The sequence below is a fragment of the Aotus nancymaae genome, unplaced genomic scaffold, assembly GCF_030222135.1.
Source record: "Aotus nancymaae isolate 86718 unplaced genomic scaffold, 86718_ANA_hifiasm-v0.15.2.pri h1tg000059l, whole genome shotgun sequence".
Taxonomy (NCBI): Eukaryota; Metazoa; Chordata; class Mammalia; order Primates; family Aotidae; genus Aotus; species Aotus nancymaae.
In genome coordinates, this window is record NW_026988473.1 from 45,265,116 (window position 1) to 45,292,275 (window position 27,160).

General features: G+C 36.0%; 1 protein-coding gene across 3 annotated transcripts in view; it reads right to left on the minus strand.

Annotated features, from left to right (window-relative positions):
• Positions 1-27,160, minus strand: part of PDE3B (phosphodiesterase 3B) — a 205,566-nt gene that overhangs the window by 56,911 nt on the left and 121,495 nt on the right. For all 3 annotated transcript variants that reach the window (XM_012456596.3, XM_012456595.3, XM_012456597.3), the window contains exons 3-5: positions 23,132-23,380; positions 20,625-20,761; positions 6,192-6,298 (exon numbers count right to left, since the gene is read on the minus strand). In XM_012456596.3, the coding sequence (XP_012312019.2) occupies positions 6,192-6,298; positions 20,625-20,761; positions 23,132-23,380 (493 nt within the window). The remainder of the gene's footprint in view (positions 1-6,191; positions 6,299-20,624; positions 20,762-23,131; positions 23,381-27,160) is intronic.

A 27,160-nucleotide genomic window follows, 5' to 3' on the forward strand; every position in this document is an offset into this window, starting at 1 on the left:
TATTTTTTGAGACGGCGATCTAGCCGTATCACCCAGGTTGTTTCCGCCTCACAGATGGTACCTTTTCACTGTGTCCTCACATGGCTAAAGGGGATAGCTAGCTCCCTCAGGCCTCTTTTATAAGAGCACTAATCTCATTCATAAAGCCTCCAACCTTATGGCCTAGTCATCTCTAAAAGGCCCCATCTCTTAATACTGTTTCATCGGGGATTAGATTTCAACATGAACTTCTGAACAAAATATTCAGAAATTGAAACACTATACATTGCTGATGGGAAAGTAAAATTATATAGTCACTTTGGAAGACAATTTGGCAGTGGCATTCCTCATAGTTCACTGCAGCCTCTACCTCCTGGGTTCAAGTGATCCTCCTACCTCAACCTCCTGAGCAGCTGGTACCACCACAGGTCACACCACTATGCCCAGTTAATTTATTATTATTTTTGTTTTTGTAGAGACAAGGTCTTGCTGTGTTGTCCAGGCAGAGATCTTCTATGTTTTAATCAGGCCATTTTTCTTTTTCTTTTTGAGTTCTCAGAGTTATTTACATATTCTGGATACAAGTCTGTTGTCAAATATGATTTGCCAACATTTTCTCTTAACCTGTGTCTTTTCATTTTCTTGATGGTGTCTATTAAAGTACAAATGTTAGGCCAGGCATGGTGGCTCACACCTGTAATACTAGCACTTTGGGAGGCCAAAGTGGGTAGATTATGAGGTCAAGAGATAGAGACCATCTTGGTCAACATGGTGAAACCCCGTCTCTACTAAAAATACAAACATTAGCTGGGCGTGGTGGTGCATGCCTTTAGTCCCAGCTACTCGGGAGGCTGAGGCAGGAGAATTGCTTGAACCTGGGAGGGGGAGGTTGCAGTGAGTCGAGATGGCACCACTGCACTCCAGCCTGGTGCCTAGCGACAGAGCAAGACGCTGTCTCAAAAAAAAACAAAAAATTCTTAAAGTACAAATGTTTTCAATTTTGATGAATTCTGATATATCAATATTTTTCATTTAAGGACCATGCATTTGGTATCATAAAATTTAAGAATGCCTTATTCAAAACCCAAATATTTTCTCCAATGTTTTCGTCTGTAAGTTTTATGGTTTTTACTTTTAATCCCCATGGAATCCTTTTTATTTTATTTGGCTTCCAGTTCATGTTTCTAGTACAAAGGGTATAATGGAAGACTTTTTCATAATGTGTACATTTATTTTTGATTCTTTTTATTGCACATGTTTAAGGCATAGAACATGATGTTTTGATATACACATACATAGTGAAATGGTTACTACAGTCAAGCAAATGAACATATCCATCATCTCACAGATACCTTTTTGTGTATGTATGTGTAGTAAGAGCACCTAAAATCTATTCTCTTAGCAAAATTTCTAGTATACATTACAATTATATTATTGACTATAGTTCTCATGCTGTGCTTTAGACCTCTAAATTTCTTCATCCTATATATCTACAACTTTGTACCCTTTGACCTTTATTTCCTCATTTCTACTACCCACTGAGCCCCTGATAATCACCATTTTACTCTTATCCTATGAATCTGACTTTCTTTTTGTAGATTCCACATATAAATGAGCTCCCAAGTAGTATTTTTCTTTCTGGTCTGACTTATTTCACTTAGCATAATGTTCTTGAGGTTCATGCATGTTGTCACAAATGACAGGATCTCCTTCCTTGTTAAAGCTAAATGATATTCTATTGTATATATTTATTATATTTGCTCCACTCACTATCGATTAACAGTTAGGTTGTTTCCAAACCTTGACTACTGTGAATGAACATGGGAAAGCAGATATCTCTACAAGGTATTGATTTCATTTCCTTTGGGTATATATCCAGAAGAGAAATTGCTGGGTCATATGGCAGTTCTATCTGTAATTTTTTGAGAAATCTTCATACTGTATTCCATAATGGCTGCAACAATTTATGTTCCCTGTGTATAAAAGGTTCCCTTTTCTCCACACTCTTGCCAACATGTGTTATCTCTTATGGTTTTAATGTTTACGTTTGAGTCTATGATGCATTTCAAGTTAATTTTTTTCTTTTTTTTTTTTTTTGAGACAGAGTTTCGCTCTTGTTACCCAGGCTGGAGTGCAATGGCGCGATCTAGGTTCACTGCAACCTCCGCCTCCTGGGTTCAGGCAATTCTCCTGCCTCAGCCTCCTGAGTAGCTGGGATTACAGGCACGCGCCACCATGCACAACTAATTTTTTGTATTTTTAGTAGAGATGGGGTTTTACCATGTTGACCAGGATGGTCTCGATCTCTTGATCTCGTGATCCACCCGCCTCGGCCTCCAAAGTGCTGGGATTACAGGAGTGAGCCACCACACCCAGCTCAAGTTAATTTTTGAGTATAGTGAGAGGTAGGATTCCAAACCAATTATTTTGCATGTTCATATTCACTTTTCCCAGCACCATTTATTGAAAATATGATTCATTCCTCAATCAATTATCTTGGTATCCTTGTTGAAAATCATTTGACCATAAATGTCAAGGTTTATTTCTAAAACCTGAATTCTATTTAATTGAATAGAAATATCTTTATGCCAGTACCATGCTGTCTTAGTTACTGTAGCTTGAGAGTAAGTTTTAAAATTTGAAAGTGGGAGTCCTCATAATTTTTCTTTTCTTTTATTAAATAACTGTTTTGGCTATTCTGGGACTCTTGCATTTCTATATGAATCTTAGGTTCAGACTGTCAATTTTGGCAAAGCTGAAATTTTGATAAGGATTGTATTGAATCTAGCTCAATTTAAAGAATGTTGCCATCTTAATAATATTATGTCTTCTGATCCTTAAACATGGAATATCTTCCAATATTTTAGGTCTTCTTTAATTTCAACAATATTTTATAGTTTTCATTCCAAAGGTCTCGTATTATTTTGCTGAATTGATTTCAAAGATTTTTTAATGCTAACTGTAAATGGAAATCTTTTTGTAACTTCAGTTTTTGATTCCTTAATGTTAGTGTATAGAAATAAAATTGATTTTTGTATATCCTGCCACATTGATAAACTTATTTATTGATTATAATAGATTTTAATGAATTTCCTAGTTGTATATACAACCTCATGCCATCTGCAAATACAATTTTACTTTTTCCTTTTATTCCTTCTTACCTAATTGCTCTGACTAGAACCTCTAATCCAATATTGAATAAAAATAGCAATTACTTCATAATTATTAAAACAATGCTATAATTTTGTTTTATACTAAGTCCAAAATCCAATCCAGTTCAGGGATAATTTCTGTTGGTTACCTTTTCTTTGTGTGCATGTCAAAAATTTCTTGTATCTTTGCATGTTTCACAAATTTTTGTTGAAAATTTGATATTTTAGATAAAATACTGTAACAGTTTTGATATCAGATCCCTCCAACACCAAAGGTTTATTATGTTGCTGGTTTTGTGTTTGTTTTCTTCTTTCTGATTCTTTGCTTAGTGACTTTCCTGAACTAATTGTATAGATTCTGTTTCTCCTGCAATGTGTAATTACTTAGTTCTCTACTAGCTTTTTCTCTTGAGCTTTTAATTGTATTTTTAAACATGGTTTCCTAAATGTCATCCCTGGGGATCAGTATAATTTGGACATCAGCCACTGAGCAGTCAGAAGATTACTTTTTTTTTGAGATGGAGTCTTGCTCTGTTGCCCAGGCTGGAGTGTAGCGGCACTCTCTCAGCTTACCGCACTCTCCACCTCTTGGGTTCAAGCGATTCTCATGCCTCAGCCTCCCACGTAGCTGGGATTACAGGCGCCCACCACTACATCCTGCTAATTTTTGCATTTTGTATTTATGTATTTTGTAGAGATGGGGTTCACCATGTTGGCCAGGCTGGTCTTGAACTCCTGACATCAGGTTATCCACCCACCTCAGGCTCCCAAAGTACTGGGATTACAGGTGTGAGTCACAGTGCTCGGCCTAATCTTTGTCTTTTAATTGGAGTGTAAAGTCCAATTTTTGTTGAAAACTTGACATTTCAGGTAATATACTGACAACTCTAGTCAGATCCCTCCTTCTATCCTCAAGGTGTATATTTAATGTAAAAAAGTGTATTTAAAATCCACCAGGCTGCTATTTATTTTTTATGTGTTTCTTCTGTTTTTGATTTTCTTTTCTCAGATTCTTTTGCATTATCCGGGTTTTTTTTTAAATCATGCCATTTTACCTCCCTATTCACTTTGTAGTTATATAGTTTTCTATTGGTCTTTAAATTGGCCCCTGGATATTACAATGTTCATCTTTGAATGTTAGTTTCTCTTAAATTAGAACCTTTTGCTATTTTTCTAGCATTACTAGTACCTTACAACAAATTTAAGTCCATTTACCCCTTCCCTACCCTTTATGCTATTGTTATCATTTATCTGACTCTATGTATTTTATAAATGCTATAAGAAAGTTATTATTGTGTTTGCCCATCAATATTTTTTAATCTTCACCCATCTATTTAGCCTTACCAGTGCTTTTGGTTTCTTCTTGCAGTTCCATGCTTCAATCTGGATAATTTTCCTCCTGCCTAAGAAAATTCCTCTACTAAACCTTAGTAGCACAGGTCTGACACCTACAAATTCTCTCAGCTTTTGTTTGTTTGAAAAAAAAAATGTATTTTTTTCTAGCTTCTCATATGATTTAGTAAAATTCTTTTTTCCAGATTTACTGAAGTATAATTGACAAAAACTGCCTGTATTCAAGGTGTACAACATGACGACTTGATTTACATATTTACTGTGAAATGATTACCACAATCAAATTAATTAACATACCTATCACCACAGTTACTGTTGGGGGTGGGGCAGTGGGGATACTATAAAAAAAATTTTATTTCAATTTAATTTTTCAAGGATATTTCTTCATTGGATAAAGAATTCTATGTTGGCAAGTTTTATTCTTTTGACACTTTTTAAAATATGCCATTCCACTGTCTCTGAAGTTCACAGTTGCTGTTAACAAGTCGCTGTCAGTATTATTGTTGTTCCTGGAAAAATAGTCTATCTTTATTTGGTTGCTTTTGGAACTCTTTTCTTTATAATTCAGTGCCTTGACTCATATATGTAGCTGTGATTTTCTAGTATTTATCCTGCTTGGGGCTCACTGCACTTTATGAATTTGTTGTTTGCTTTCTTTTATTAGTTTTGGTAAATTATTCTGTCCTTTTGTTTCTCTCCTTTCCTTCTGGGACTTCAGTCACATATATTTTAGAACTTCTGTGTCCTATATGTCTCTTAAACTTTGTTCTGTTATTTATGTATTTTTCCTTCTCTGTGCTTCAGTTTGGATATTTTCTATTTCTCTGACTTCAACTTTACAACTTTTATATTCTGTTATGTCCAATCTATTCTTAAACCATTTAATAAGCTTTTAATTTAATCAAGCACATTTCTTAGTTCTGGACTGTCCATTTCTTTACCAGTGTTCTAGTTCTCTATTCAAAGTATCCGTTCATTTTGGCCATTATTCCTTCTATTTCCTTTAAAACATCATTGATATTGTAAAAACTGTAAAATAAAACATCAATATCATATGTAGATCTTTTTCTAATGCCTGCTTTTCTTATCAATAACATTTTCTGACCTCTTCACATGCTTTATAGTGTATTATGTATAAAAGAATTTTGTAATTGTATATCCCAATCACGAAATTGTACCTGTGTCATATCAGCCATAATGTAATTTAAAAGCAGAATATCTGTATTGCTTTGCTATTCCTATGTTATACTTGTTAAAATATCTTTTGTCCAAGATTTTAAGCATTCTATAATCTTTTAATATAAAGAAAATTCCTATTAGAATGTTTCTTTCCAGGATGAAGTCATGGCTCTTTCTGTTCTAATACTAATTTTTTTTTCTCCATAATTACCATTCTACAAAAGAAATACTCTTTCTTGAAGATTTTCCTTTGTCCTGGGTCTGCAACCATTCAAGTTAAATAGTTCTATATTTTATCTCTGAATCCCTACTGGTTAGCAAAGCACTTGGTACAAAGATGTTCTAAAACTGCTTACTGAAAGAATTAGCAAACAGTCAATTAGCAGCCAACCCAAACTGCTTAGTCATGTTAACTTGCAACACATGAAATTGTATTCAAAATTAGCTATAAATGTGTAATGAAAAGTGTTTACACTACCATATACTTTGAGAACCCCCGTATTTGAGTCATAAAGAATGATTTCTTACCAGCTCTTCGCAGACCTAAATGGTGAGTCAGTGATATAGAAGATGACCTTTGCTTCGGGATAGGCAGTAGATTTGAATTAAAAGGCCCATTTAAAAAGCATCCTTGACTAAAAGGGAAAAATAACAGGTTAAAAATTTTAAAAGCCATGAAAAATGTCATCATTTTTCTTCATGGTCTTCAATTTAATTAGCAAATATATCCTCATACATTCAGAATTTGGGCCTCTAGTGCCTAAGGCCTAAAGCAGGAGTCAGCAAACTTTTTCTGTAAAGAACCAGATGGTAAATACTTTTGGCTATAAGTTCTCTGTTGCAACTACTCAACTCTGCCACTGTAGCACAAAAGAATCCATAAACTAAATAAACAAATGGATATGGTTTTGTTTCAATAAAATTTTACTTACAAAAAACATGTTATAGACCAAATTAGGTCCATAGGCTATAGATTGCTGATCCCTGAGCTAAAGCAGGTTGTCACAATTACTTTGAAGCCTTCTTCAAACATAGGCTGCTGGTCTCATCCCCAGGGTTTCTGATTCACTAAGTCTGGGGTGGGGACAGATAATCTGTACTTCTAACAAGTTCTTATAAGATGGAGTTTCTGATACAGTGACCTCACTGAGATCTACTGGACTAAAGTATAGTTTTTAATTTTTTCCTGTTCCCTAACCTCACAGGTATTGGCAACTATTATTAGTGTAGGCAAAAAACAAGCAGTAAGCACATAATGGCACCCAATGAACTCATCTCCTTGCCAATCCTCAGTCATTCTTCATATTTTCTCTGTGTGAAAATAAGTAATTCAAAACCAAACTTTTGGAACTTTTATTTTGAGCCTTAAAGGAATGTGATTATGGGACCTCAGTCACTAACAGGCGGCTGTAACCTAGGGAGATACAAACTTGGTTTCCCTGATTACAGATTAGCCTTTTTTTCCTTACCTATTGCTTTGCTAAATGCTGCAAAAAACTAAAAGGTGCCAGAGAAGACTCCTTCCCTCTTAACTGTTTATCTTCATTATAAATTAACTTCCCTCTTTCTTCTCCTATACAAAGACCCATTTTCTAAGATGAAATGTTAAATACATTCTTTTAAATTGGAAAAAGAAAACAAACAAGCTGTAACTAATCAAACTGCTATAACTCATTAACCAACTTTGTGTGGAAAATGTTATTCTGCTAAATGTCTGTTTTCTGCCTATACAAATATGATCTTAACTTTTCAACTTTGAAGCACTGACCCTATTTCTTTGGAGTCTGTGTTTTCCTGGATGGTCATCCTCAGCTTTGTATTTGAATAAACTCTCTTAAGCTGGATTCTTATCCTTTTGATTATTTCACACTGGCAAATGCCTACATGTGGAGTGGCAAATACTGGAAAAAAAAGAGTAACATACCATCCAGGGCAACATTCAAATAGAAAAATCTGTATATTCTACCAAAGTCCACTCCCTAATTAATATGCAAGTCAAAGAGAGATTTCTCCTTTCAGAATAATACCACACCACTGCTCTATTGTCTTCTACCTTTATCCAGAGTCTTTCAACAATTTCAATATGTCATACATTAATTTAGCTATTTAGAATTAAGAGTTACAGGTCAAAGGATAGGTTCTCAGATTAGTTCAAGAATCTTCCCATCATGTCTTGCCCCAGCACCACATAAATACACACCTCAATGAAATTACATAAATCAATACTGAAGAAAGCAGAAGATAACCAGGCTAGTAGTTCCACAACTATTAATAGTTGATAGGAAGGTGATTAAAGTCAGACTTGGTGTGATATTGTGAAATATATATTTAGTTTTAGTTGTATGCCTGTTTCCTGGCATACAACTCCTAAAATCCTGAGGATCTCCAAAGTGTCTTTTTGTATGCCAATGAGTTGACTGAGGCTGCAGCTCCTAGATAGCTTCAGGATGGAGGCTAGTCATTGGAAAAAACAAGATAGGATTAGAGGACCGAGGCTTTCGGGGGCTTTCAGCCCCACTCCCCAACCTCCAGGGTGAGGAGAGGGACTAAAGCTTAAATTGCTCACCAACGGCCAATGATTCAATCAATCATGCCTATAAAATGAAGCTCCTATAAAAAACCAAAAAGGACTGGGTCTGAGGAACTAGTGAATAGCCAACCATGTGGGGGCTTCCAGGAAGGTGAACAACAACATGTCCACAAGCCAGGAGGGTGGCATACCCCAACTCCAAAGGGGCAGAAGCTCCTGTACTGAGGCCCCTTCCAGACCTGTCCATTGTATCTCCTCATCTGGCTGTTGATTTGAATCTTTTAAAATATTCTTTGCAATAAACCAGTAAACACGCTTCCCTGAGTTCTGTGAGCTGCTCTAGCAAATTACCTGAACCCAGGGAAAGGGCTGTGAGAACCCTGATTTACAGATGTTTGGTCAGAAGCACAGGCAAAATAACCTGAGGCTTGCTATGGGCATCAGAGTGGGCATCAGTTTTGTGGGACTAAATCCTTAACCAGTGTGATCTGCTGCTATCTCCAGGTAGATGGCGTCAGAAATAATTGAATTAGGCTGGGCACGGTGGCTCATGCCTGTAATCTCAGCACTTTGGAAGGCCGAGGCAGGCAGATCACCTAAGGTCAGGAGTTCGAGACCAACTTGGCCAACAAGGCGAAACGCCATCTCTACTGAAAATATAAAAGTTAGCCAGGTGTGGGCATGTGCCTGTAATCCCAGTTACTCAGAGACTGAGGAAGGAGAATCACTTGAACCCAAAAGGTAGAGGTTGCAGTGAGCTGAGATCATGCCAGTGCATTCCAGCCTGGACAACAGAGTGAGCCTCTGTCACAAAAAAAAAAAAAAAAAAAAAAAAAAAAAAGAAGAAGAAGAAGAGAGAGAGAAAGAAAGAAAAAGAAAGAAAAGAAAGAAAGAAAAAGGAAGGAAGGAAAGAAAGAGAAGGGGGAAGGGAAGGAAGAAAGGATAGAGAAAAAGAAATAATTGAATTACACGACACCTAGTTTATGTCTACTATAGAATTGCTTGCTTGTTTGCTTGCAAGAAAATCCCCACACATCTGGTATCAGAAGTGTGCTGTCAGAGTATGGTGGAAGAAATTGAGTTTGTTTTTCTTTTTTTTACTCACTTGGCAATGAGTTGTCAAAGGCAAATAAACAATTACAAGAAACGTCAAAAGTAACAGTCACTGAGCTAAGCTATATTTTAAGAGCTGATTTCTAGATAGTCAATACAAATCGCCTTAACAAGGTCTATACCAACTCAGTTTTTCAATTTCAGTTTATAAACTTGATAATTGTAGATATCTAAATTTACAGTCATTGTTTTAAGAAGCTGAGTAGGATGACACAATTAGCCCTCTTGAATTGCTGGGATTCAAATAGGGTCTAAGCTTGCTAATATAACCTTGGTGTAAGTGTCTGATAAATTATAAGGCACAGAATTTAGGAGACATACTATTGCCAGGCAAGTTATTAGATTTGATTACACAGCAGTGGTGAAGATAAATGATGACTCCCAGGTTTACAAGCAAGTCTCTTTAGTGTGGCAGGTAACTATAGTTGATAGTCCACAGGGTAATTGAACACAACTTGCCTATTTTTTTCCCCAGGGAAACACAGTTCAAAAGAAGTGACCTGTAAGCCCTGAATATATGCTGCTTGCCCTCAGAGAAGGCTAGGTCCCATCACCCAGTTCGAAAATAGCAATTCAGTCTTCTTTTAACTCTAAGTACAGGTTGAGCTTCCCAAATATAAAATGCTCCAAAATCCAAATTTTCTTGAATACAGATATGACTCTGAAAATGGAAAATTCCACACCTGACCACATGAGATGGGTCACATTTAAAATACAGTCAAAACTTTGTTTCATGCAAAAAATTATTTAAAATATTATATAAAATTACCTTCAGGTTATGCATATATGAAATATAAATGAATATTGGGTTCCATCCCCAAGATATCACATTATGCATAGGCAAATATTCCAAAATCTGAAATCTGAAACACTTCTGGCCCCAAGCCTTTCAGATAAGAGATATTTAGCCTGAACTAAAACTAGAATTCAGAGATGGGTAATTCAATCATCAGCAAATTCAGAAAACTATCTTTCCTGGAACTTTCTGACCAGAGAAATCTCATCCCAGATCTAAAACTCTAAAAGGCAAGATTAAGGGTCATAATCCCAAATGAATACCATACCTCTGCAGGACACTTGTTAAGCAGCCATTTATCGTCAAAGATCCATTTTAATGCAATCTCAAACTCTTTGCAGAAATCAAACAGGATTTAGAGGAGTAGTAATGGCTGACACAAAGTAGAATGTGAAAAGTGCCATTAAAAAAAAAGTGTTATAGATGGATCCAAGATGGCCGATTAGGAGGAAGTCGGGATTGCAGCTCCAAGAGAAGGCGCACAGGGTGAGTGGACGCTGCATTTCCAGATGTATTTTTACTGCCCACAGACCAGGAGATTCACAGGAGGAGGAGCCCCACGGGTTGCCAGCACCGCTGGTCTGACCGGCATGGCCACTCAGCCTACGCCCTGGGGCGGGGGGCAGCGGCTCATTGAGCACAGTGAGAAAGACTGAGTCCCCTCTGAGCCAGCAAGGGCTGCTGAAGCAGGAAGTCAAGCCAGGAGATTCCTGGGCAAGAGCGCACCACGAATCTCAGAGCCGCTGCTTTGACTGACGCAGTGGTTCACAAGGCAGCAGATTTTTACTGCCCACGGACCAGGAGATTCACAGACGGAGGAGCTCCACGGGTTGCCAGCACCGCTGGTTGGAATGGAGCGGCCGCTCGGCCAACACCTGGGGCAGGGGGCAGTGGCTCCTTGTGCAGAGTGAACAAGACTGGGTCCCCTCTGGGCCAGCAAGGGGAGCTGAGGCAGGGAGTCAAGCCAAGAGATTCCCAGGCAAAGAGGGTGCCACAGGAAGCACGGCTGAACCCGGGATGGTCCAGCTCAGTGGGGGAGGGGCGTCCCCCACCGGGAAACACCCTGCAGTTGCCAGGGCAATTTGCCGTAACCAAGGTAACCCACCACTACAGAGACTCCGTCACTACAGGAGCGGGCCAACATAGCGGAAGCAGTTCTAACTACACCCATATAAACAGGACTGCAGGGAAGTTCACACGGAAGCTGGGCGGAGCCCACAGCAGCTCAGCGAAGCCTCTGCAGGCTGAGTGTGACTAGGCTGCCACCTTGTGGGCAGGGAAAACGATAGCAAGACAGCGAGAAATCATAAAGCCCTAATTCCCTGGGACAGAACACCTGGGGGGAAGAAAATGGGGTTTATGAGTTCAGCTGCTGCAGACTTAAAATTACCAAAACCAGAAAGACAGCAACTACAAAGTCGATAGGTGGATAAATCCACAAAGATGGGAAGAAACTAGCACAAAAAGGATGAAAACACCCAAAACCAGAACACCTCTCCTCCTACAAGGGAGCGCAACTCCTCACCAGCAAGGGAACAAGACTGGATGGAGAATGAGTGTGATGAAATGACAGAATCAGCCTTCAGAAAGTGGATAATAAGAAACTTCCGTGAGCTAAAAGAACATGTTCTAACCCAATGCAAAGAAACCAAGAACCTTGAAAAAAGACTTGACGAAATGCTAACGAGAATGGACAACTTAAAGAGGAATATGAGTGAATTGATGGAGCTGAAAAACACAACATGAGAACTTCGCGAAGCATGCACAAGTTTCAACAGCCAAATTGACCAAGCAGAAGAAAGGATATCAGAGGTCGAAGATCAACTCAATGAAATAAAACGAGACGGCAAGATTAGAGAAAACAGGGTAAAAAGGAATGAACAAAGTCAACAAGAATTATGGGATTATGTAAAAAGACCTAATCTACGTGTGATAGGTGTACCTGAATGTGACGAAGAGAATGCATCCAAGCTGGAAAATACTATTCAGGATATTATCCAGGAAAACTTCCCCAACCTAGCAAGGCAGGCCAATATTCAAGTCCAGGAAATACAGAGAACACCACAAAGATATTCCTCTAGAAGAGCAACCCCAAGGCACATAATCATCAGATTCACCAGGGTTGAAATGAAGGAGAAAATGCTAAGGGCAGCCAGAGAGAAAGGTCGGGTTACCCATAAAGGGAAGCCCATCAGACTCACAGCAGATCTCTCAGCAGAAACCCTACAAGCCAGAAGAGAGTGGGGGCCGATATTCAACATCCTTAAAGAAAAGAACTTTCAACCCAGAATTTCATATCCAGCCAAACTAAGCTTCATAAGTGAAGGAAAAATAAAATCCTTTGAGAACAAGCAAGTACTCAGAGATTTCATCACCACCAGACCAGCTTTACAAGAGCTCCTGAAGGAGGCACTACACATAGAAAGAACAACCAGTACCAGCCACTCCAAAAACACACGAAATGGTAAAGAGCATCAACATAATGAAGAATCTGCAGCAACCAATGGGAAAAACAGCCAGCTAGCATCAAAATGACAGGATCAAATTCACACTTAACAATATTAACCTTAAATGTAAACGGACTAAATGCCCCAATCAAAAGACACAGACTGGCAAATTGGATAAAAAGCCAAAACCCATTGGTGTGCTGCATCCAGGAAACCCACCTCACATGCAAGGATACACAAAGAGTCAAAATAAAGGGATGGAGGAAGATTTACCAAGCAAATGGAGAGCAAAAAAAAGCAGGAGTTGCAATTCTCGTCTCTGATAAAATAGACTTTAAAGCAACAAAGATCAAAAGAGACAAAGAAGGACATTACATAACGGTAAAAGGATCAATGCAACAAGAAGAGCTAACGATCCTAAATATATATGGACCTAATACAGGAGCACCCAGATACATAAGGCAAGTTCTTAAAGACTTACAAAGAGACCTAGACTCCCACGCAATAATAGTGGGAGACTTCAACACATCATTGTCAATATTAGACAGATCAATGAGACAGAAAATTAACAAGGATATCCAGGATTTGAACTCAGACCTGGAACAAGAAAGCCGAATAGACATATACAGAACTCTCCACCCCAAATCCACAGAATATACATTCTTCTCAGCACCACATCACACCTACTCTAAAATTGACCACATAATTGGAAGTAAATCACTCCTCAGCAAATGCAAAAGAACGGAAACCATAACAAACAGTCTCTCAGACCACAGTGCAATCAAGTTAGAACTCAGAATTCCGAAGCCAACCCAGAACTGTACAGCCTCATGGAAAATGAACAACTTTCTCCTGAATGTTGACTGGATAAACAATGAAATGAAGGCAGAAATAAAGATGTTCTTCGAAACCAATGAGAACGAAGACACCACATACCAGAATCTCTGGGACACATTTAAAGCAGTCTCTAGAGGAAAATACATAGCAATAAGTGCACACAGGAGAAGAAAGGAGAGATCTAAAATTGATACTCTATCGTCAAAATTGAAAGAGCTAGAGGAGCAAGATCAAAAAAACTCAAAACCTAGCAGAAGACAAGAAATAACTAAGATCAAAGCAGAATTGAAGGAGATAGAGACAAGAAAAACCCTACAAAAAAATCAATAAATCCAGGAGCTGGTTTTTTGAAAAGATCAACAAAAAGACAGACCACTATCCAGACCAAAAAAAAGAAAAGAGAGAATAACCAAATAGATGCAATAAAAAATGGGGATATCACCACAGATTCCACAGAAATTCAAACTATCATCAGAGATTATTACAAACAACTCTATGCACATAAACTAGAAAACCTGAAAGAAATGGATAAATTCCTGGACAGTTGCCTCCTCCCAAGCCTAAACCAGGAAGAAGTCGAAACCCTGAATAGACCAATAACAAGGTCTGAAGTCGAGGCAGCAATTAAGAGCCTACCACCCAAAAAAAGCCCAGGTCCAGATGGGTTCACAGCCGAATTCTACCAGACATACAAAGAGGAACTGGTACCATTCCTTCTGAAACTATTCCAAATAATCCAAAAAGAGGGAATCCTACCCAAATCATTTTATGAGACCAACATCATCCTGATACCAAAACCCGGCAGAGACTCAACAAAAAAAGAAAACTACAGGCCAATATCCATGATGAACATAGATGCAAAAATCTTCAATAAAATACTGGTAAGCCGATTACAACAGCACATCAAAAAGTTTATCCACCATGATCAAGTAGGATTCATCCCGGGGATGCAAGGCTGGTTCAATATACACAAGTCTGTAAATGTAATTCACCACATAAACAGAACCAAAGACAAAAACCACATGATTATCTCAATTGAGGCAGAGAAGGCCTTCGACAAAATTCAGCAGCCCTTTATGCTAAAAACTCTCAATAAACTAGGTATACATGGGACGTATCTCAAAATAATAAAAGCTATTTATGACAAACCGACAGCCAATATCATACTGAATAGGCAAAAACCAGAAGCATTCCCTTTGAAATCAGGCACGAGACAAGGATGCCCTCTCTCAACACTCCTATTCAATATAGTACTGGAAGTTCTAGCCAGAGCAATCAGGCAAGAAAAAGAAATAAAGGGTATTCGATTAGGAAAGGAGGAAGTCAAATTGTCTCTATTTGCAGACGACATGATTGTATATCTAGAAGACCCCATCGTCTCAGCCCAAAATCTCTTGAAACTGATAAGCAACTTCAGCAAAGTCTCAGCATACAAAATCAGTGTGCAAAAATCACAAGCATTCCTATACACCAATAACAGACTTAAAGAGAACCAAATTAAGAACGAACTGCCATTCACAATTGCTACAAAGAGAATAAAATACCTAGGAATACAACTAACAAGGAACATAAAGGACTTCTTTAAGGAGAACTACAAACCACTGCTCAATGAAATAAGAGAGGACACAAACAGATGGAGAAACATTCCATGTTCATGGTTAGGAAGAATTAATATCGTGAAAATGGCCATACTGCCCAAAGTAATTTACAGATTCAATGCTATTCCCATCAAGCTACCAATGACCGTCTTCACAGAACTGGAAAAAACCACCTTAAACTTCATATGGAACCAAAAGAGAGCCCGCATAGCCAAGTCAATTCTAAGCAAAAAGAACAAAGCCGGAGGCATCACACTACCGGACATCAAACTCTACTACAAGGCTACAGTAATCAAAACAGCATGGTACTGGTACCAAAACAGAGATATAGACCAATAGAACAGAACAGAGGCGTCGGAGGCGACACAACATATCTACAACCACCCGATCTTTGACAAACCTGACAAAAACAAGCAATGGGGAAAGGATTCCCTGTTCAATAAGTGGTGTTGGGAAAACTGGCTAGCCATATACAGAAAGCAGAAACTGGACCCCTTCCTGACACCTTACACTAAAATCGACTCTAGATGGATTAAAGACTTAAACATAAGACCTAACACCATAAAAACACTAGAAGGAAACCTAGGGAAAACCATTCAGGACATAGGCGTAGGCAAGGACTTTATGACCAAAACACCAAAAGCATTGGCAACAAAAGCCAAAATAGACAAATGGGACCTAATCAAACTCCACAGCTTCTGCACGGCAAAAGAAACAGTCAATAGAGTGAATCGGCAACCAACAGAATGGGAAAAAATTTTTGCAGCCTACCCGTCTGACAAAGGGCTGATATCCAGAATTTACAACGAGCTAAAACAGATTTACAAGAAGAAAACAAACAAGCCCATTCAAAAATGGGCGAAGGATATGAACAGATACTTTACAAAAGAAGACATACATGAGGCCAACAAGCATATGAAAAAATGCTCATCATCACTGGTCATTAAAGAAATGCAAATCAAAACTACATTGAGGTACCATCTCACGCCAGTTAGAACGGCGATCATTAAAAAATCTGGAGACAACAGATGCTGGAGAGGATGTGGAGAAATAGGAACACTTTTACACTGTTGGTGGAGTGTAAACTAGTTCAACCATTGTGGAAGACAGTGTGGCGATTCCTCAAGGACCTAGAAATAGAAATTCCATTTGACCCAGCAATCCCATTACTGGGTATATATCCAAAGGATTATAAATCGTCCTACTATAAGGACACATGCACACGAATGTTCATTGCAGCACAGTTTACAATAGCAAAGACCTGGAACCAACCCAAATGCCCATCGATGATAGACTGGACAGGAGAAATGTGGCACATATACACCATGGAATATTATGCAGCCATCAAAAACGATGAGTTTGCGTCCTTTATAGGGACATGGATGAACCTGGAAACCATCATTCTCAGCAAACTGACACAAGAACACAAAATCAAATACTGCATGTTCTCACTCATAGGAGGGTGTTGAACAATGAGAACACATGGGCACAGGGAGGGGAGCACTATACACTGGGGTCTGTTGGGGGGAGTTGGGGGGACAGCGGCGGGGGTGGGGAGTTGGGGAGGGATAGCTGGGGAGAAATGCCAGATATAGGTGAAGAGGAGGAAGGCAGCAAATCACACTGCCACGTATGCACCTATGCAACAACCTTGCATGTTTTTCACATGTACCCCAAAACCTAAAATGCAATTAAAAAAAAAAAATGTTAACAATAAAGCCTCAGACAACCATTTTGGTCAAAGAACAAAATAATAAAATCTTTTGTAACATAATTCACAATAACATAATATTTCCAAACAAATTCCCAAAATGCTTTCAGTCCTTGTGCTATCATTGAGGAATGCATTCCTCAAAACTGGCTTATTTAAAAACACCATATGTATCAACGTTCATGTCCTATTAACATTTTATTAAAATTATACCTTTTTGTTTGAAAAAAAAAAAGGTGTTATGGAAATTCAGAGGTAAAAAAAGAGTACTTCTCCGTGGACAAGGGAGAAAGACTTCCAGGTGTATTCTTATAAGGTGATTTCTGAGCCCAACTAAGAATATACAGAACTGAAGTTGAGATCTATTCCAGTTAAATTGCTTTTTAAATTAAAGGGGTGCACAGATGGAGAGAGATAAGATCAAATAGTTCAGCTTGACTAGAATTTCAGAAGAGTAGAGGAAGGTGATGTTGGAAACATATTTTGGTGTTGTAAAGGAATGGCCTCCTTAATTAGTGAAATCTCAGGTCCTCTAAGAGATGAACAATAATAAACTCTTAATAGGAATAGGGTAGCTGTTCAATGGAGGACTAACTCTTCTTTCCCTTGATTTTTTTTTCCTTCTGATTATTTTTATCATAGCCCCAGGATTATAATACTTCCCTTTTTTTCTCTAGGCAAAGCATGAATAAAAGCAAAATTAAATCCTACATATTCTTTACACAAATGGGGTATTACTTTTTATCCAAATACCTTATTTATATTTCATTGTTTGTATTTTAATTATTTTAAAACATAATTTAGCTTTATTTTCAAATGAAGTTAAAGAACAAAATTATCAGAAAACATCAAGGAAGAGTCTTAAACAAGTTACATACCTACTGTTTTTACTTAGAAAGTTTTCCATATCATTTTTCTATTCTCATTATTTGAAAGACTGCTCATCTATGTTAGTTCATTCACTTTTTTCAAGTAAGGGTTGAAGCTTTGTCATGAGGTAATAATTGGGTTTCACATTCTACACTAGGAATTTGGGCGTTATTCTATAAGCACTAGTGAAGAGTCCAAAAATGCAATGACTAGAAAAACCACACGCAGTCAGCTCTCTGTATGTGAGGTTTCTATATCCACAGATTTAACCAACCCCAAATCAAAAATATTCAAGGGAAAAAAAACTACACAATAATAAAAACTAATACAAATAAAAAATACAGTATAACAACTCTTTACATAGCATTTACATTACGTTAGGTATTATAAGTAATCTAGCAGTGATTTAAAGTATATGAAAGGATGGGTAGAGAGTACATTCAAATACTACATCAAATTTTATATAAAGGACTCAAGCATCCATGGATTTTTGTATCCATGGGCAGGGGAGGGGCCTGGAACCAATCCCCCAAGGAGACCCAGGGACAACTGTAATCACAGTTTTATTTAAGGAAGATTTCTAGTAGAAGGTGGAAGACAAAACAAGTCAAGAAGGATACTGGAAACTGGAATTAAGAGGCTAATTCAATAGCCCAAGTAAGTAGTAATAAAAGCATAAAACAGTATAGGCAAAGTGATAAAGGAGAAGAAAGAATAGAGAGTAAAATACAATGTAAAACGATATCTGATAATTGTTATCTGTAGAATAAAGTAACAGGATGCAAAGATAACACCAAGGTCTCTAGGTAAATCAATTTTGTAAGCAACGACTCCACTAGAGGATGGCAGCATTGTGCCAGGAAATAAGTTCAGAACAATAGTAACAGATGAAAAAGCAGCTGAAGTGATGAGAAATCTGGTTACAGGCATAGGTTCAGGAAATGACAGATTCAACACTGGAAGCATGTTAAAATCAGTCAGGCAAACTGTGATCAGAATCCAAAGCTCAAGACTCAAAATCAAAATATGAGATCTCGATTCTGGAGTACTCTAATAAAGTCAAGATGATTTCGGAGTCTTAAGTCTTAGTTTTGTCCTACTAAAGTCTAAAGGTTCCTGAACAAAACATCACTATGCTTTAAAGATCTAGAGCTGCACTAATATGGATGTCACATATAGCTACAAAACAGTCACATATGGCTCTTTATATCTGAATTAAATTAATAAAAATTAAGTCACATTTAAAATTCAATTCCTTAGTCATACTACACACATTTCAAATGATTAACAGCCACATTTAGCTACGGAGTACCATACTACACAGTGCAGATACATACTATTTCCATCACTGCAAAAATTTCTATTGGACAGCGCTGATACAGAGACTTGAATTTGAAAAGGAATAATGGTTGTAAATGTTTCATATATTCCCATCATAACTCACCTATGTGCAAAGTACACATAGACACTTATTACCAAGAGGCTCCAGCTTCTACAAACTAGAAAAAATATCTCTAGCCTGATCTCTTTGAAATAGATGTCTGTAATACCACCAATTACTTTATTCTCCAAATTTCTAAATCTTTTATGAGGCATATAATTTTATTTTAATAAGAGTTAAGTCATTATATAGAATCTGCCTACATTTAGTTTTATGTAATAAACACTTTTCAGAGTTAAAGATTAGTTTTCTCCGGACTATGTTTCTATTTTACGTCAATTGTCTGAGGCAGCAGGATAAAAATGACCTTAACTCAATGTATCAAATGTTTCTTTAACTGCAAATACATTGCTGTTACATGAGTATGAATGGTTAAAATATAAAACATATTTATCATTCCTTTTAAAACCCAACAATATTCTCAAGATAATGCTACCTATAGTTATGAAATACTGTTACATTTTCTGTTCCTGACATCATTCACTTCCCTATATCCTACTTCCTTTACAAAAAGAAAAAAAGACTATGATGTTCAGGCCATGGCAAATTTTGGGGCAATGCTTATTTTCCTGTACTGTACTCTTCATACTTCAATCCGCTCCTGTTTTAGACATCATTTCATTCGATTTTTCTTTTACAAAAAGTAGTTCACCTACTTGAATATATTATACAATATTCAAATTAATAAACCACCAAAGAATCCAGAAAATTATAATTATCTGATTATCTTGCACATGTAAATGTTAACATAAATTTTAACAAATAACTGTGATCCAATCCTGCCATCTACTGTTTCAAATGTGAAATTATACAGCTCAAAAGTAAGAAACATGCTCAGTAATAACAGAAAGTGGTTAACACAGAATTTATGCCAATTCCAATTTTACAGTAATGTAATTAGATGGCTGAGTAAAGAAAAACTTATAATAAACCTACACAAGAGATCAGTATTTTCCCTGGCTTTCAAAAGACAAAGTATTGTATTATTAAATCCTTTGTTATCAGGGTAAATGTATATATTTACATTTGGGAGATTTTAGCTCTTGCATTTTCCCAGCCCCATTTACTTAAAGTTACTGATGCCTTTCATTTATAGGATTAGCATTGTGTGGTTCCAAGTAAAGCCTCAATGGAATATAAAATATATTAGTTGTCTCATCCTCCAGCAGGAACAGGATTTGAAAGTCTGGTTACCTTAAACCTAACAACTGTGATGAGCCTTGGAAACGTGCTCCTCTTTTCAGAAGTCAGTAACTCTGCAGACCTACCTTTGGATACTATCATTGGGTTGGTGGCTAGCCCTGTAATGGCCACTTCTATCAATTTAAAACTTTCCCAGCACCCAGTCCTAAGTTGTTCCTAATTTCCCCAAACTATCTTATGTTCCCAGGGATCCAGCACATTTTGTACCCAGCCTATCAAATTTTAGGACAAGACACATTAGCTTCTTTTTAATAACCACATTCTCTGCTATACCATATTATTACTACACATGTTGTCCTATACCAAAAATACTTCAACCATTCCTTTCTACTTCTAAAATTATTTGAAATATTATTAACAGAAACAAAGTAGATGCATTCGAATAAAGTTTTTTAAAAGGCTCTGTAGATTTTACCTTGAAATGCCAAATTCTTGGTGAGGCCTTTTGCCATTATTACGTTCCCACCTTGAAGATTGTTCAACAGGTAGCAATCCTGAAGTAACTGAACTCCTCCTCAACTGTGGAGTTTGCAAACTATTCCTATTTAGACCCTGTTGAATAATTTAACAATGGTTAAAAATGTCACTCTTTAATATGCCATATATGTAATATTAATGATGGCACATGAAAATGTCAATAAGTATATTTTTAACATGTATGAAGAAAAAAGGAACATTCTATTCTGAAAATCTGTCAATTTACTCCAAATTTTACACTCTATTTTGTTATTCTATTCCTCTTCCTCCTACTAAAAAATATGTCTGAACTCTAATTTAAACTAGATTCTTTTTCTTCTGTAATTTTATTGCTTGTTTCATGAGAAAGAAACAATTAGCAATCTAAAAAGTGGATATGAAAGATTTACCCTGAAAATCAACTTCAGAGGACAATCTTAGGATCAGGGATGATCAGCCCTATAATCTAAATTTTTTATAATACAGTGCTATAGAATTTACTTTGTGGTTAATCAGGAGAAACTGCAGGATTCTGAGCTTAAATAAATGATTGAGTTAAATACAGAACACTTTTAGCATTAACATTTTGCCCTAATTTTTAAAAACATTCTCAACTAACCCAAATGTTAATATTCCATTTCTGACCATTATGAATGTGTTTTACTGAGATTTACATAATAGTTTCTGCTTCTTATGAATTTCCTCTATCGCCAGACACTGCAGCAATCTCAGGGGTAAGTATCTGTCTTATATATCAGTTTTCTCAAGGACACTGATTTTGTAAAGGTTAATTTTTAATTAGACCTCCGGGAAAAAGTTATTTATGTTAATATCCTTGTTGACTATAATTTAGGTTCATATGATCTTTTTTTGTTCTTTAACGTATATAAGATAATTATATTAACTGTTCCTTTTCCCTTTTGCCTACTGTTTTTTCAATAAATGTCATTGCTCTTTTCTGAAGTAGCATCAGGCTTCTTACATGCTTTCCAAAAGGAGAGACAAATTAGATATAGAATTCTAATAAGGAGTTTAAAGAACATAAAGAAAAGGAATAAGGGTTACTTCCTGATTCTTATATGACTTTATCAGTAGATTCCAGAACCTAAATTAACCTTGATTAACTACAATGCTCAGGAAATGAGGCATTTAGGCATCCTGTTTAATTAATATTATGTTTAAAATGTTTCTAAAATGTACCAGTACATTTTTCTACACACTAAATACTGACATCAATATGATTTCTGATTAAAAATTTTAAGAATTACTATTTTTAAAAATTTCTATCCTGAGTATCAAATATTAATAGAAAATCCAAAGAAGAGCATTGCAGAGTGAAAACTGCCTCGAATATATTAGAGTTATTTTATTGATGGTTTATTGCTATGCCCTCTGGATGCTTGTGATTAACCTCTTTCTTATAAGGTAGAGTGCTAAAATAGAAGTCATATAACTAAGCACTAATTAATTGGGTTTGACTAATGTAGGTGCTACTATATAAACTTTAAGAAAATAAAAGCATCACATAACTATGATCCAGATTGTGATGAATACTTTTGAAATCCTTTTCCTCTAATTGGGTTTGCTTAACTTTTCAACATTTCTAAACCCCAATGCTGACAACTGATAAAATTAACTGATGATCAGAATCCCTACAAAAACTGTATTTACCTATTTCTAAGTTCTATAAGCTTTATTACAATTGACAAAATTAACTGAAACAAATTTCATCTTTTCTTGGTTAGTTTCCTTATCTGGAGTAAAGTGGTTGAGTAAAATAATTTTTTAAATGTTTCTAGTTTTGAAGTTTTATGATTTTAGCTATTGTCAAAGATATTGATAATAGTCAAATAAAATAAGTAAAAGCACTCTGAACAAGGATAATGCATATCCATTTCGAACAGTATTTACTTTCTAAAGAAAATCCTATTTTGTATTTTAAAGTGAAATTAATCCTCTATTCTAATGATAGAAAAATCAATGCTTACTGAACTACAGTAATCTAAGTAGGTAACGGGGGGAAAAGAGTGTTCAAAAAACATAAAAATAATTTTAAAATAATGCTATGTAATTCATAAAATGAATATTATAATGACCATTTCTTCTTGATTCAACAATTCCTGGATTCTAAAGAATAAAATAGAGCAATAACATGATTTGACTACTCGTTTGTTGTACAAGCCTGAGATGAAATCTGCTTGTTGTAGCCTGCTTCTCAACAAGAATAATAATACATAGTTACCTTTAAAATTGTAACTACTAATCACAGCAATGTATTTAAAATAAAAACTGAATACTCTTCTATAATTATTTGAGCTTATAAAGGCCTATAACATCCCAAGCAGCTCTATATTATGTCCGGTCCTTAAAAGGAAAATTGTATTTTATATAGACTTTAAAGGAGCAGTTAATTTGAAAATATCATTAAATTTGATAAATAGGGTTGCATGATTTTTGTATTTTGACCTTGTTAAGTTTTCTATCCCCTTTCTCAGCTGGGTCCTCTATTTCAGAGCAGGGATAAAATCCAGGAAATGGTGTGAGAGGATTAATCTTTGGCCTACAGGAACCTGAGAAAGCACTCATTAAGCTACTGATACTCCGTAGAGAGGAAACAACTTGTGGTGGAAGGCTTGGATCAATCAGAAGATCTGACACCATATTGCGAGCCTCATTTAGCACTGAAAGATCAACTCCATTTCCGCCTCCAGGATTCTAGAAAGAAAAAAAGTAAAATTTTCATTCATTTGTACATAGCATAAATTATATAATAAATGGTATAATTCTAACTTAAAATTTATATATATATACACATAGCAAATAACTGTAAATTTTAATTTTTTCTTAATTTTTTGTTAGCTAATTATCTCATTATATTTAATGGTATTAATTACTAACACTATGACTAGTATAAAATTCAAACTGTATTTAAAGTCTGCAATTTGAACATTTCATTAATTCATTATTTCCTTTCCTTTATAACAAAATTTATTTTAAACACACAAAGCATTTATTTCATTTGCCTTACTCACTTTGAGGCAGCCTAACATAGTGACAAGGTTTTGTAGCAAACATACCTGAATTTGAAACCTAAACTTTAACCTTAATTATGTGACATTAAGTAATGTATTTAACATCTGAACATTTTAGTTTCTTCAATGTAAAATCAGGATAGTAATGTCTACCTTATTATGGGCTCATATGAAAAATCTGGTAATATAGGTAAAGCAAATAAAGCAGTGTATAAGGTATGATTTAAAGTATAAAAAATAGTATTATTACTATTAATATTATGGAAAGTGATGAGATAAAAATACAGAAAAATGTTAAATCAGAGTTCAAAAGAGATAGCAATAACTTAAAAATGAATAATTAACAAAAACCTCAAAGACAGGGTAGCATCAGTCTAGGCCTTAAAAAAGTGGCAAAAAAGAAATTTTTAAATTAGAAGAAATGTTACTGATGTAAACATATGAGGTGACTTTTAATCTCTGAAAATACACATATGTGATGTTCAACTTGATTAACCATAGAAATAAGTGGACTAACAATCAGAACAGTAAATTAAATGTTACTTGTGTTTGTTTTGTTGAACCCTGAACTTACATTTGGGTATGTTTGGAATTACCAATTATTCAAATTAGTGATTTCACAACAAAACTCTTTATTAAAGTATCCTCAATACACTTTGGAACTGAGAAATATTTTGAAAGTTACACCAAGATAGCTAAATAATGTCTGCTCTTTGTGAAATTTTTTTTCTTGTGAAGTGTTAATATATATTAGTTTTTACTTTAAAACATTTCCTGATACCAGGACATAACCAATCTATTTCTAGCCTTTCTCCACTGCAAATAACATTAAAATAAACATCGGTCTATATATGTTACTGTGAACAATTAAGCATACTTCTTACAGACAGCTTCCCATAATCTGAATTGCTGAATGCAAATTAACATGTTAAAAGTTGGTCATTCCTCTAAAACTGCCTTAGAATATGTTAATCAAGTGTATACTTTTAATTGTATATAACAGCAACTATTTTTTCACACCACATTACAATTAGAAACTATGAAATTAATTAATCCCTATCTATCTGATAGGCAAAAAAAAAACCTCTAATTGCTGCTTCAACCTGAATTCTCTTATTATTGTGATTCTAAATGTTCCTTATATATTTATATAGTTTATACTCCTTTTCTGTGAACTTTGTCAATTTAACCACTCATTAGAATTCTGTAGTGGTCTCATTTAGCCACTACAGAATTCAAATGGAACACGTACAAAAACAATTTTTGTTTGCAAGTAAACTTTCCTCAATACTGCCTAAAAACTGTTGAAATTAGGAAAGAACAAATCACAAATTTACTGAGAGTACAGTGTGACTTTCACTTTTACAATACAAGGTAATTAGAATCTACTCATAAATATATCCCATTACAACAGGAATACTTCATATAAAAAAAATCATTTTCACAGACAAATCATTTTTCATGGTCCACTTTTCCTTTTTTTCATATTGTATCCTTTGAAGGTAAATACTGGTCTTAAGTTTACCATTTTAATGTTTTCTGTTTGTTTCTTCTGTTCCTTGTTCCTCTGTTTTTGTTTTGTTTTGTTTTGTTTTTATACTGTAAGTTCAGGGGTACATGTGCAGAATGTGCAGGTTTGTGACATAGGTACACACATGCCATGGTGGTTTGCTGTACCCATCAACCCATCATCTACATTAGGTATTTCTCCTAATGCTATCTCTCCCCTAGCCCCCCACCCTGCAACAGACCCCAGTAAGTGACGTTCCCCTCTCTGTGTCCATGTGTTTTCATTGTTCAAGTCCCACTTATGAGTGAGAGCATGCGGTGTTTGGTTTTCTGTTCTTGTGTTAGTTTGCTGAGAATGATGGTTTCCAGTTTTATTAATGTCCCTGCATAGGACATGAGCTTATCCTTTTTTATGGCTGCATACTATTCCATGATGTATATGTGCCACATTTTCATTATTTGATGTATCACTGATGGGCATTTGGGTTGGTTCCAAGTCTGCTATTGTGAACTGTGCCACAATAAACATACATGTCCATGGGTCTTTCTAGTAGAATGATTTATACTCCTTTGGGTATATACCCAGTAATGGGATTGCTGGGTCAAATGGTATTTCTGGTTCTAGATCCTTGAGGAATTGCCATACTGTCTTCCACAATGGTTGAACTAATTCACACTCCCACCAACAGTGTAAAAGTGTTCCTATTTCTTCACATCCTCCCCAGCATCTGTTCTTTCCAAACTTTTTAATGATCACCATTCTAACTGGTGTGAGATGGTATCTCAATGTGGTTTTAATTTGCATTTCTCTAATGACCAGAGATGATAAGCTTTTTTTCATATGTTTGTTGGCTGCATAAATGTCTTCTTTTGAGAAATGTCTGTTTATATAGTTTGCCTACTTTTTGATGAAGTTGTTTGTTTTTTTCCTGTAAATTTGTTTAAGTTATTTGTAGATTCTGGATATCAGCCCTTTGTCAGATGGATAGATTGCAAAAATTTTCTTCCATTCTGTGGGTTGCCTGTTCACTCTGATGATAGTTTCTTTTACTCATCCTTTTACTGTGCAGAAGCTCTTTAGTTTCATTAGACCCCATTTTTCTATTATGGCTTTTGTTGCCATTGCTTTTGGTGTTTCAGTCATGAAGTCTCTGCCCATGCCTATCTCCTGAATGGTATTGCCTAAGTTTTCTTCCAGAGTTGTTATGGTTTGAGGTCTTACATGTAAGTCTTTAATCCATCTTGAGTTAACTTTTGTATAAGGTGTAAGGAAGGAATCCAGTTTCAGTTTTCTGCTTATGGCTAGCCAATTCCCCCAACACCATTTAATGAATAGGGAATTCTTTCCCCATTGCTTGTTTTCATCAGGTTTGTCAAAGATCAGATGGTTGTAGATGTGCAGTGTTATATCTGAGGTCTCTGTTCTGTTCCATTGCTCTATATGGCTGTTTTGGTACCAGTACCATGCTGTTTTGGTTACTGTAGTCTTATAGTATAGTTTGAAGTCAGGTAGTGTGATACCTCCAGCTTCGTTCTTTTTGCTTAGGATTGTCTTGGCTATGCAGGCTCTCTTTTGGTTCTGTATGAAATTTAAGAAGTTATTTTCCAATTCAGTGAAGAAAGTCAATGGCACCTTGATGGGGATTGCGCTGAATCTATAAATTATTTTGGGTAGAATGGCCATTTTCACAATATTGATTCTTCCTGCCCATGATCATGAACTATTTTTCCATTTGTTTGTGTCCTCTCTTATTTCATTGAGCAGTGGTTTGCAGTTCTCCTTGAAGAGGTCTTTCACATCCCTTCTAAGTTGCATTCCTAAATATTTTATTCTCTTTGTAGCAATTGTGAATGGGAGTTTGCTCATGATTTGGCTCTCAGTTTGTCTGTTACTGGTGTATAGGAATGCTTGTGATTTTTGCACATTGATTTTGTATCCTGAGACTTTGCTGAA